Here is a 12,726-nt window from a genome sequence, read left to right on the forward strand (position 1 = left end):
AAGTTCACACAGGCGGTCAGTGCTGGTGAGGGTGTAGAAACGAACCTCCCGGCCCCAAAGCGCTGGGCTCCCTTCTCCCCGACCCACTCGGTGGTCAAGCCTGTCCTTCTCGTGGTCTCCCTGTCAATGACAGCTCATAGAGCAGGGCTGGGGCTCAAGAACACACGGTCCCTTCTGGAGTGGAGTTGATACTTCAACACCTATGGGCGGATGGGGGAGGGATGGAGTGGGAGGTTAAGGTTATATAAACGCTATTATATATGGAAGGGATAAACAACAAGGTCCTACTGTATAGCACAGGGAACTATATTTAGTATCCTATGATAAACCATAATGGAAAAGAATATAAAAAAGAATGTATGTGTATATATATATATATATATATATATATATATATATATATATATATATATATAAACTGAATCACTTTGCTGTACAGCAGAAATTAACACAACACTGTAAATCAACTATACTTCAATAAAAAAACAAACCAAACGAAAAAAGAACAAAACACATTGATTGGAACTTCAGCTGAAAGACTCAAGACTGCTGGTACAAGTTGAGTCTCAGCGAGCAAGACACGAAAAGTATAGGTATCTGGGGACCTCCTGATTCAAACTGAGTTATTCATGGGGGGTGGAAGGAAAAAACATCACAACTTGCCTTTTTAGTTTTTATCTTATTTTAATTTCTATTTTGGGGATGTTTTGTATACTGCGCATACTATAATTATATGAGTACGGTAGTGCAGGCATGTAATTTCTAAATAAATAAATGTGCATAGGTTTGGGGGCATGCTAAATAGGTTTTACTTATATTTGGCATGATCAGAAGAGTTTGGAAATGACTGTCTTGCTGCTCAGCTGTTCCTGGTCCACTTGGAAGCCGCTTCGCTGAGTTGAGTACATCAGGGGAAGAGATGCCAATGGAATCTCTAAGGCATGAGAATTGAACACCAGGTTGTGTGTGTGTGACAGAGACAGAGAGACAGAGAAAGGGCTTTATTTCTCTTGAGGGAGGCCACTTCTGAGTGTAAGAGCTTTGAATCCAGAGTGCTGTGAAGATAGATATCCCTAATGGGAATTGTAGCTGGGTTCAAATTTGGTTGGAAGACAGCAATCGCACACGTCTCAGGGGTTCCTTTGAGAGCTGGTCTCTGCACCCTCTGTGTGAACATGCTTGCTTGCTCTTCTGCTGGTCGTTCAGATTTCACGAGAGATTCTCATCAAAACCAACCTGGTTAACTGTACACTTGCCTAAGGGGGACGGTGGGCACATGGTGGGTGCTTTGTTAAGGCAGTGCTGGGTTTCTGGGTAAGAGAGGACACCCAAACCACAGGGCAGGAAAGAGTGTCCAGCCTGCACTAGTGAGGCTGTTCCATTCCTGACACGTACCTACAGCAGTTCTTCTGGGCTGTGGGCTCCACATAAATTGTCTACTTGATGTTTCCACACAGAGAAAGGGACTTGGCCTGTCAAGAGCTGTGGTGTCTGACTAAGGCAAAGGAATGGAGCATGATTAAGAGAGGAGTCTGCTGATTATTTAGACCCCCAAGTTGAATCAGTCTGCCAAGTCCAGTGTCTGCAAAACTCTAGGGTCAGGAGGAGAGCTGACCCATTTTCTGGTTCTGTCTCAGGTACTGACCAGTGGTGGGACCTCGGACAAGGAAATATCTGTGGTGCCCTAAGGCAGAGAGATGTCTAAGATGATTCCAGCCACATATATATAACTATATATATATATATATAGTAATATATATTACTATATATATAGTTATATATAGTTATATAGTTTCAGATGCCAACTGAAACTATATAGAGTTATATATAGAAAACACACACACATAACTTAGAAAGTATCACACGGGACAGTGCCTCATAGTTTTTATGCCTTGTAGTTCATTTGTTATTTAAACAGATTCATCCACCTCTAGGATACAATTATTTCTTTGTTTTGAACACAATCTAGAGGGAAGCATGTAGGAGGTGTAGCTTTTTTTTTTTTAACATGAAGTAATGATGTGGGATGATTGACAGTTGAACAGAATTTCCATTGTTGGCATTTGTACTTCTTTATACGACCCCACCCGCTTCGCAGTCCTAATATTTGTTTAAGGTTGTTCAGTGATTGTTCCTCTCCTCTCGGACTTTGAGAGTCATAGCCATTCTGATTTTTATGAATGGTGGAGTCGATGATAATTAAACAGTAGTGTGAGTTTCTGTTCATACCCATCAATGCCTAGATCATTTCGTTTTTGCCCAGTGGTTCCATGCTGCTCAGGCTGGATTGCAAAGGGCAGAGACAAGAGAGAAAACTCATAAAAGATGTGGCTATTCTTTCCCTTCCCCCTAATTCCTCCAGACCCTTGCATGTATGTATATTTATATGCAGTTTCAGGGTTTACAAACTGTACACTTTCGAAGTGGGTTAATGTCAAGTTCAGCTGTGACTGTTAGCAAGGTGGAGAGGGCTGCACAGATGCAGCCTGCAGATGGTGTGGAATGAGGGGCCTCATGCACGTAGTTCAAAGTGCAAACAGAAGCTGTGTAATAAAGCAGCAAACTGTGGTTGGCATTGAAACAGCTCCTGGAAAAATGGCGCCCTAACTCATGTATTTTAGTCTATATTCTCTTTTGCACATTTTGAAGCTGTAATAAGAAATAAACATCAAAGCCTATACATGTCAAGATTTTTTGTATATAGAAAATGGAAATTATTCCTCCCCTGAGCAATAAGAGGTTTTCTGATGACCTCCCTTAAAGACTTTCTGCTTAGCCTCCCTTAAAAACTCACCCACAACAGCCTGTGACCACCAAACAGCGTGCTCAGGGTTCTGACTTTATTTTTACTGAATTATAGTTGATTTACAATGTTGTGTTAGTTTCAGGTGTACAGCAAAGTGATACCGTTTTGCATGTATATCTATATAGGTATTCTTTTCCAGATTATTCTCCATTACAGATTATTACAAGATATTGAATATAGTTCCCTGTGCTATGCAATAGGTCCTTGTTGTTTATCTATTTTATATACAGTAGTGTGTATCTGTTAATCCCAGGGTTCTGACTTTTGTTTGCTCTTTTTTAACATATCCCTATTTAGCAACCTGACTACTGCAATATTTTCTAGATCGGTCTTTAGGATCTACTACTAATGAAAAAATCTGAATTCCTACACATTTTCAGAAAAACTTAAGTGCTGATCAGGACCGACATAGCTCTCAAGAAGAGGAGACAGAGGCTTGCTTTGATGTCCCAGGATATATTTGATTTATCGCTCATATCTTGTAATTTTGTTCCCTATCAGAGATCAGAGAAGGTTTATTTTAGGAGCCCTAGTCTTCACAGAGGACATCCAAAAGACCAGGAGTAAAAGCCAGATGGTTGGCAGGGAAGGTAAGCAGGAGTTTTGCAAAATGTTGGAGTCACATATTTCTCCCAATGGACATGGTTTCAAGACTTAAGTTGAGTCGTTAACTTTGCATCAGTTTAGCACAGGCTGCAAGTTTACACAAAAAAGCATCAGACTTGAAATCAGCAGAGCCATTGAACAAGCCCAACTAGCCAACTGCGATTTCCATTTTGGGTGACATTTCACCTTGGGAGCCCCTAAAAATGTCTGGGGGAGCCCATTGTTTAAAAAGAATTCCATCTGAAAATAGACACAGAAGGACCATGGGCTGGTAGGGCAGTGTTGTCCACGAAAGCAATGATCCTCAATGAATACTCATCTTGCAGCAAAGCAAAACGAAAGCTTGACACTATTTCTTAGTTCAGGGAAAAACTGAATAAAGGCTTTTTTTTTTTTTTTTTTTTTATGGCATTGACTTGTAGGGAGGTAGATTTGTATCCAGACTCAGGAAGTAGACAGGCCAGTAATTACGAAGCAAAAATAATCTATAACTTGTGGAAATATAAGGTATGAATGTGTTAATACCCAGATAGAGGGGTATTATCTGGTTGTCGTATTTCAATCAAAGGTAAAAACATCTTTAGGTAAATTTAAGGAGGGCGACTTAAAAGAAAATTTCCCTCAAGAAATTCTGTAGGAAAGAATTCTCTTAAAAAAAGATGTAGGGCTTCCCTGGTGGCACAGTGGTTGAGAGTCCGCCTGCTGATGCAGGGGACACGGGTTCGTGCCCCGGTCTGGGAGGATCCCATGTGCTGCAGAGTGGCTGGGCCCGTGAGCCATGGCCTCTGAGCCTGCGCGTCCGGAGCCTGTATTCCTCAACGGGAGAGGCCACAACAGTAAGAGGCCTGCGTACCGCAAAAAAAAAAAAAAAAAAAAATACGTAGAGTGTGGGCTGTGGGGTTTTGAGAATTCAAAAGAGTGAGGAAGAGAAAAAAGGAAACTATTTCCAGTTACTAATAGATACATCAATCCAGGGGCCAGGTGTGGTGGTTCATATACAAGCCACACTCCCGTCCATACAAGGCTGTCTGTTTTTCTTTCCTAACACTGTGGGAGTCAAGTGTGCTTCTGGGTTTTGACCCTGAAAATAGGTGTAACCCTGGCTTCCCTTTAACCAGCTCCCTGCTCCGCCCCCTCCCATCTCCTGCCTGTTTTCCTTTCAGTAAGTCAAGAATAAAAGGGGCCAGGGGAGGGATAAATTAGGAGCTTGTAATGAACAGATTCACAGTACTATATATAAAACAGATAAACAACAAGGACCTACTGTATAGCACAGGGAACTATATTCAATACCTTGTAATAAACTATAATGAAAAAGAATCTGAAAAAGGATATATATATTCTCTATATATCCTATATATATATATGTATATATATAGTATGTATGTATATAACTGAGTCACTTTGTTGTATACCTGAAACTAACACAACATTGTAAATCAATTACACTTCCAAAAAAGAAAAAAAGACCTTGAAGGTGCCTTCATTTTCTTCCATAAAGAAAAAAAGAAAAGAAAAAGAAAAAAGAAAGAAAGAAAAATAAAGAAAAATAAGGATAAATATCACCCTCTCCCACACCCCCAGCATCCACCTGCAACTTCTAAGAAGGACTGAAGGAAGAACTTCGAGTTTCTCTACATGTATTTTCAAAGCACTATCCACATGGAAAATATAGGAGGTGCGATGTCACCTGGAAGAAACAGGATATCTGCCTGGGAGCAGTCTGACAAGCAACAAGTCCACGGTCCTAGGCTCCTTCCCGCTAGAGACCCTGTAACATTGTTCTGGCCTATGAGATACATAAGGGGGCGTTGGCAGAGAGGGGCTTCCTTCCCTGAGTAAAAAGATGGAGCTTCGCAAGGAGAAGGGTTTGAAGCCCCTCATCTCCTTCCTGCCTGGACAGGTCTGAGATGCAGGCATCTCACGGTGGAACCAGAGCACAGGAGCATCCCGCCGTATCAGCCCTGGACCACTAACTCCCTATCCATGCCTGGCTGCTTGAGCCACCGTAGCCAAGTTTCCCATAATGTGCAGCCAAACACAGTTCTCACTGGTAAATCCTAGCAAGAGCTTTACACCCTTTATGTCACTGTTAGAAAATGCAGCACTTCAGTCGGCTTTTGGATGCGTGGTTTACTTTTCCACCTGAGTCCCTTCCTTCCCTTCTCTGGCATTGTTCAGTGTTATCTTGAGGGTAGAGGGGAGGAGGATGGGGGAGAGAGATCAGGGAGCGAGAGACTCAGGAAGCTAAGAGAGGATGAGGGGATGTCTCTCCAACGAAAAGGGAAGTCTGTGTGATCCAGGGGAGTGTCCATCTTACTTGTCCAGTAGGTCAAAGGTTACGTGAGGCTTTAAACTCCATTTCATGTTCAAGAATCACCCATAGTTCTCTGAACGCACCCCCTGATTATGTTCACAGCCTGCAAAGCTCTTAAAAGAAATGCTCCCTTTCTACCACTCTGGGGTATCATCTTATGGGGGCGGGGGTGAAAGCAGGCCAAGAAAGACACATCACTTAGGGCTTATTTTACTCAGCAAGGAGGCTGAGGGCAGGGCATTGGCGGCCCCAAGGAGAAGGGACGGGAGCTTAAGGAACAAGAGTTTTTCAGAAAAAAAGTGTTTTGCAAATTTTAAGGTCTGTTTCAGGCACCAGAGCAGCTTCTGGAGAGTTCGCTGAAGAATGGGGGTTGGAAAAAGCAATTGTTTTTTGAGAGAATATGGGAAAATGCTTGCCACATGTGAAATGGTAGGATCGCTGTTTCCCACCAGAAAATAAAATAATTAAAAAAAAAATAGTCGCTTCATGTTGTTAAACTAAGAACACTTGTGACGCATTTTATGGTACCTCTTTCTGACACGTTCAAAGATTTCCAACAGCAACTCTGTCATTCGGAGGCAAGCTTGTCTAGAACATTATTAGCCCCTTTTGCAGAACTCAGACGAGACACAGAGATGTCTAATGACTCATCTAGGTCACTAGGAAGCTACCTGAGAAACTGAAAACTCGCTTGAGTTTCCTGTGCAGCCTCCACTCCTGCCCCCAACAGGACAAGCACCCGAGGTGCCTTCACTGCTGGGCTTTGACAAATGCATGGTCAGAAAGGTCACCAGAAGCGTGGAGCCAGGAACCTGCAGAGGGTCACCGGGTGAAGTGGCTTTTTCATTAAGAAGGGCCTTCAGGAGAATAAAGCGACACCAGGACCTCAAGGAGGAGAAACTTCTGTCAAGATTCCAGTACAACACGCCCCAATTAGCCTCGATATTGAAAAGCTAAGCCCGTGGAGTGATGTAAAGAGTCCTTGCTGTTCCTCTCTCCTCTTTTTGGTTACTTACAAGTAAAACAAGGGTAACATGGTGTTGAAGACGTGGACCTCCCACACCCCACTGTGGTCCTGCCGCCCCATCTGCCCTGGGTGGACCCTCACCTAGACCCCCCTTCCCTCCCTTCTTGGTTCCGACCTTCCACACCATCTCCTCCCCAACCCCTGGGACTCTACGTCCCCAGGGAGCCTCTCCCAGGGTCCCCCCACGGCCTCGTGGCCTCTCCTTTCTGAGAGCAGACAGCTTTGACTGAGCGTCATCTTAGGAAACCGAACATCAGTAGCCACGGCTGACATTAACTGCCCGTTATTTTTACGACTGTGCTGAGCGCTTCACACTGGTTGCTTAGTTCGGTCCACGCAGGTACTTTAACGATAGGTCCTCCTACCATCCTCGCTTTAGACACGAGGAAACCAAAGCTCAAGAGAGAAGCTGCTATTTGGGAAAAGCCAGAAAAATGGAAAAGCTAGAAAAGGGCATCACTGTACTAAGTCTGTGCCTGTCCCTCGTTCAGCCCCAGCGCCTTCTCTTTCTGGTCCTGGCTGCTTTTACAAACTCCTGGGCTCTGTCTTCTAGACGGACACCCGCAAGCGTTTCCCTATTAGATGCTGCACGTGCAGTGGCCCTGGAGCCTCCCTCGGCCACAGCATCACTTTCTTTCTCAGTAAAGGGGCAGATCTTTTCAGAGGACACATTTCAGATCTATTTCAAGAGAAGAGAGCAATCTCCCGGCTACGAATTTGCTTCCAAAAGCTCTTCAAGTCGTCTTGCTGGTTAGGTTCTGGCTCAGTTGCTTCTTCTGAAGTTGCTTCTGGCCCTGGTGGCTCACCGTGCCTGCCCTTGGAGTGTGGGCAGGTGCGGGGCCTCCTGTGGCCTGTCCCCCACCCCCAAGGGGGGAGTGTGTCTTGGGAGGGTTTGGAATTACAGGGACGATCCCTGGGGAAGCGGCAAAGCCAAGGAGGTGGTGTCATTCTGGGGACTGATTTTTGCTCTTTTAAAGCTTCAGCATTTCAAAATTGCCTTGTCATTTTTCAAAGGTTTCTTAGCATACAAAGGAACTAAATGGCAAAGGCTATGATTGTGAGTTTAGATAGATTTTAACACCTTCTTTTCCCCCTCAGTTTCAAAATGTGTGGGCAGTTTCAGAATGCAAAGCTGCATCTCACATGGGGGAGCTGGGGTCTGATTCTTCCACATCCAGGAGGGCACTTAGGAAAAGTACAGGTTCCCGGTGGGTCAGAGGGAATCAGATTTGCTAACACACACTGTTAGGGATTGAACTGTGGCCTCCCCACGTTCATACTTGAAGTTCTAACTCCTAGTACTTCAGAAAGTGACTGTATTTGGAGATTGGGCTTTTACAGAGAAAATTAAGATTAAACAAGGTCCTTCGGGTGTGCTCTAATGCAATATGACTAGTGTCCTTGTAAGAAGAGGAAATGATCACATAGGTAAATACAAAGGAAGACCATCTGAGGACACGGAGAAGATGGCCTTCTACAAGCCAAAGAAAGAAGCCTCAGAAGAAACCGGCCTCCTGACACCTTGAAACCTCCCAAAAAACAGAGCTACACCAGGATTCGCCATGAGATTTCTGACTTCCAGAATCATGAGACAATCCACTTCTGTGGTTGAAGCCCCTCAGTCCATGGTACTTTGTTACGGCAGCCCTAGCAAACGAATACAGTTTTCACACGGTGTCTGATACCCAGTTAAAGCGACGGCTTTCTGTGATCTTAAAACTTCAGCAGAGCCAGAAGAGCCTTCATAAATATTTCTCTGAAAAAAGAGGCAAACCGAGGCTCACAGAGAAGCACGCTTCACACATGCAGCTTTGGATCCTGCAATTCCTTTTGAGAGATGCCTCGAGAAGACAGCAGAGAGTCAGCCCCGCCGAGATTTTTACCTGTGGTTCTAGGAACTCGAAGGCATATTAGCATTCAGGCTTTGCATAGACCACTAAGCCACTTCTAAGAACAAGGCTACCTGAGGCGTTTTGCAAAAACATACGTGCCGATGCTCTTCCTCTCTAAGCCTACCGCAGCTCTGAGGGCCCACACGTGGTACCCCGCCAGGAGACCCAAGTTTGGGTCCTGCAGGGACCTCACACCATGAGCCACGTGGGATCATGCCAGGGAATTTCAACCACACCTCATCTTCTTGCCTGAGCACCTTCAGTGAGAAGCCGGTGCAGTGGGACAGAAACAGAACGGCCTTCTCTGTGGTAGACCACACTTGTTTTGCATGCCAGGCCCTCAGACTCTCGCTTGCCTGTCACACAGAAGGGAACATTGGTTTGCTGGGCGCCACACTTCTTTTTCCCCCCCATTTCCACATGGGTATCTTGCTAAAAATGAGTTACGGGTTTCCTCCTGTGAGAATTGCATGCACTGATAAAGGACCATCCCAGGAACAAAACAAGATGTTTTCCCCGCTCGCTCGGAGCTGCAGCTGGGGAGGGCACACACGCTCTAAATTACAGGCAGTGAGAAATGACCACAGTGCTGGGAGCCGCTGATGGCCAGGCTGGTGAAACAGGGGTACAGACTCTGGGGAGAACACTTTGTTAGAGAAGGGGGCGATTCTTCTAGCATCACACTCTGAGGCACTGCCCACATAGCGCCAAATGCCATGACATTCTGCCACCTTTCCAGCTCAGATGAGTGGTGTGGACAGCGAACGCAGACAACGTAAACCCTTGGCTTGACAAATCACCTAGATAAAGTGAGCTGTGAAAATGGCCAAGATTTCACTTTGATTCTCTGAAATTCAATCTCAATATTCTATCCTTGAGTTAGAGATTATGAGAGGCCCCGAGTTCCTTTGGAGAGGAAGGAGTGAAAAGACCTTTACCCACGAGCCCTTCTAGGTCTTGCTTGGGGTCCTGGGGTCCGCTCCATACTGCCCCCTTGAAAGCTAACTGCCACCGGTTCCTAACCTGGGGCGGGCTGGTGACTGTCCTGGGGACACAGCAGCTGTGGGGCTGCGTTAGAGGCTGAGCTTCCTGTCTTTCCCGGCATCTGAGCAGGTCACCAGGTCCCCTCACTATCTCTGCTGTCCAACCAGCAAGGACAGAAGGCAGGCCAGCACTGCACACAGAAATCCAATCTATTACCCAGTGGAATGTTGAAAAATTTCCTGAATCTGCCTTCCTGAGTTGATAGAATAGGAAACAATCATCGTTTGGAGGGGGTATTGAAAGCAGAGTCGAGTCAGGAAGATCTTTTTTTTGCTGTTATTCTACAAATATTGCTTCCTTGCTTGTTAGCTGCCTAGAGGAAATGCAGCGAGAGTCGTCCACAGCTTCTCACCAGCGGCCGGCGTTTCGGCCCATCGCCGTGAGGATGTGTGACTCATACGCATCGCATGATTCAACTTCACTAAAATGTCCTCAGCTGCCAGTAAAGAAGCACTTGAAAACCCTTTAATTTGAAGCTTTGAATCGGTTAATGACTTGCTTTCTTCTCTGTCTGAAATCCTACTGTCCCCCAACACACACACACACACACACATCTTTGTCAAGTGTTTAAATTTTAGAGACCCGGAAACATAGAAGCTCTGTGACATCCACAATAGCGTTTGTTGTGACAAAGTGGCTGGCAGCCCTCTGCATTCTTCGGCTCACTTGGCTTGATGAATAAATAATGACTCACAGATACTATTTGGGTGCGCGCAAGAGTTTGTAGCCAGAAAATTAATTATTTCCCCATCCCATCCATCCCACACTATCCCAGCTCTGCCAAACCATCAAGCCACACTCCGCAGGCACCGGTCAAAGTGCTTGCCCTGGCACACGGCAATGCCTCCGTGACATTTCCATGTTATTATTTGTGTTGGTTTAGGCGCGGCCCTATATTCCCAGCAAAGATACACAGAATGCACATGCACACACACGTACTCATACACTCAGAGCTCAACCACAGCTCTGTGTATTTCAAGAGGCTGGTTGCAAAAATGCAGACAGGTATCCCACAGTAGCTGCTCCTATTAGGAAACGGGTAATCTAATGACTTCAGCTGCCACAAACGCTTGACTTAGGCAACTTTTTCATTGCTCTTGGCGAGAGAAACCTCTGTACTCTTTGCTTTCTTTCTCTCTCAAAAGAAGCTGGCTGCCTCTTTGCACTGAGGCTGCAAGGAATAAAACCCAGCATGGCCCCATCCTATGGCTTTCAACCTACACAAGTCTGCCCAGCTCCTGTTCTCTCTGCCTTTTGGAGACAACTGACTTGCTACTTGGTCCCTGCTGTTCCCGCCCGGGCTGTGAGCCTACCTCCGCCTCTGCCCTACGCTGGCACCGGCCCTCCTGGCTGGCAGTGCATGAGCCCACTAAAGCCCGGGACAGGCTGGCATGTGGGGCATACTGCATGCCCAGTGCAGGACAGCTCAGCCACAGTCATCCCAGGCAAGGGGCAACCGAAGAAAACCCAGAGAGCTTCCTGCAAACTTTCTAATCTCTAGGATTTTAATCAGGAGCAGCCCAACTTACTTGCACTTGACAAAGTTCTCACCCACCGACTGAACCCTTCAGCAGCTTAACTAAGTATTTATGAAAACATTTCTGAAGAGTGGCCATCTGATGAAGAAGTAATCCAATAGTCTTGAAATCATACGCCCGAGTCTGAATTCCTCCTATACCAAACAGACAGGGCACCGGCAGGGGCTTTCTCTGCACCAAGTTACAACAGGCTGCCTCTTCATTATCAGCAAAGCTGAGCAAAAGTAGATATGAAAAGCCCAGAGCGTACTCACCTCTCATGAAGCACTGTGGGTATGAAGGAAATGACTCAAATATGCTGTCTGAAGCCATCGCTTCCTCCTGCAAAGGTACCTCTTCTGAAGGCGGGGGATTCAATGATTTCTTTTACCTTAAGAACGAAAACCCAAGAAAGGTCACTGTTTTAACCTCACCCCCAACCATGGTTTCCTACAGCTCCTTTTCTCCCCCCTCGACGCCTCTGGGGCTCCCTGAGCCTTATGAAAAAAATGTACCTTTGCGAAGACAAATATTCAAATTGGTAAAGATTAAAAAAAAAAAAAGCGGCGTCTTGGCTGTGGGTTGATGATGTTCAAAACTCTGCGAAACCCTGTGGTTTGCAGTCAGTGTGATTCGTCCTGCTTGCTGACCACTATGCCGGGCTCAGACTTCTGACACTGCCAGGCTACCCAACTTGTGGTTCTGTGGTTGTTTATGAGGCCCAAAGAAGTTTTCACACAACCCAAATTACAAATTTAACTGTTCCCCTTTCCACAGCCCATCTTAATTGGTTCTCGCCAATCATGTGACTTCAGTGATGTCAATTTTTTTTTTTTTTTTTTTACTTTCTGAGCAATGTCCTTCCTTCCCTCCACCTGCCCTCCCCCGGGCGGTGCAAGAAAATAGCCGAGTAGGCTTTGCAAGAGAGAGAGAGAGATTGTAGAAGAAAGTGACTCAGTCTCTTATTTTATCAATGGTCTTTGCTGATTTAGTACAACTTGGGTCCTGTTGTTGTTATTTGTGGTTTTGGGAACTCCTGATTATTTTGATAAGGATTTCATTGCTGCTTATTCAATAGGAATTCAACCCTAACATCAGGCTGCTGCTCAGACAGGATGTGGACCTCACCATTTAAGATGCTGGGCATTGGCTCAGGAGAATTCAGCCCTTGGTAAAGACGATCACGGCATAAGTGAAACTATAAAAGGAAAAAAAACCTAAAAGGAAATGTTTTGATGAGAGTCTGACCCCTAAGGGGGTCTAGCAACTTACTGGTATTTTAAAACCTGTAAAAAGGAAAGCATTTTAATTTTGTGATCAAAAGACCATTTTAATAAAACCAAAAGTTTGTGGTTTACTTCCTGCTAACTGGACATCTTTTCAGTAAAGAGATAAAATTATAGTACTCTCTTACATACACATACACACATGTAACTTAGGAAGCTAAAGGAAAACAAAGAAAAGAGAGATTCTGTATTTTGGGTCAAAGCAGTGGCTATCTTGCAACTGTTTATTTT

At 45.1% G+C, this 12,726-nt stretch overlaps 1 protein-coding gene across 4 annotated transcripts in view; it reads right to left on the reverse strand.

The window, feature by feature from the left end:
* The window catches only part of RUNX1 (RUNX family transcription factor 1), a 245,361-nt gene extending 233,005 nt beyond the window's left edge, over positions 1-12,356 (reverse strand). The window contains exons 1-2 of one of the 4 annotated variants that reach the window (XM_082624588.1): positions 11,725-12,356; positions 11,485-11,600 (exon numbers count right to left, since the gene is read on the reverse strand). In XM_082624588.1, the coding sequence (XP_082480714.1) occupies positions 11,485-11,542 (58 nt within the window). In that variant the 5' untranslated portion in view covers positions 11,543-11,600; positions 11,725-12,356. The remainder of the gene's footprint in view (positions 1-11,484; positions 11,601-11,724) is intronic. The other 3 variants (XM_082624589.1, XM_082624586.1, XM_082624587.1) reach the window with 3 other exon arrangements.
* Positions 12,357-12,726: the final 370 nt, after the last annotated feature.

Source organism: Mesoplodon mirus (assembly GCF_964341445.2).
Source record: "Mesoplodon mirus genome assembly, chromosome: 6".
In the NCBI taxonomy this organism is placed as follows: Eukaryota; Metazoa; Chordata; class Mammalia; order Artiodactyla; family Ziphiidae; genus Mesoplodon; species Mesoplodon mirus.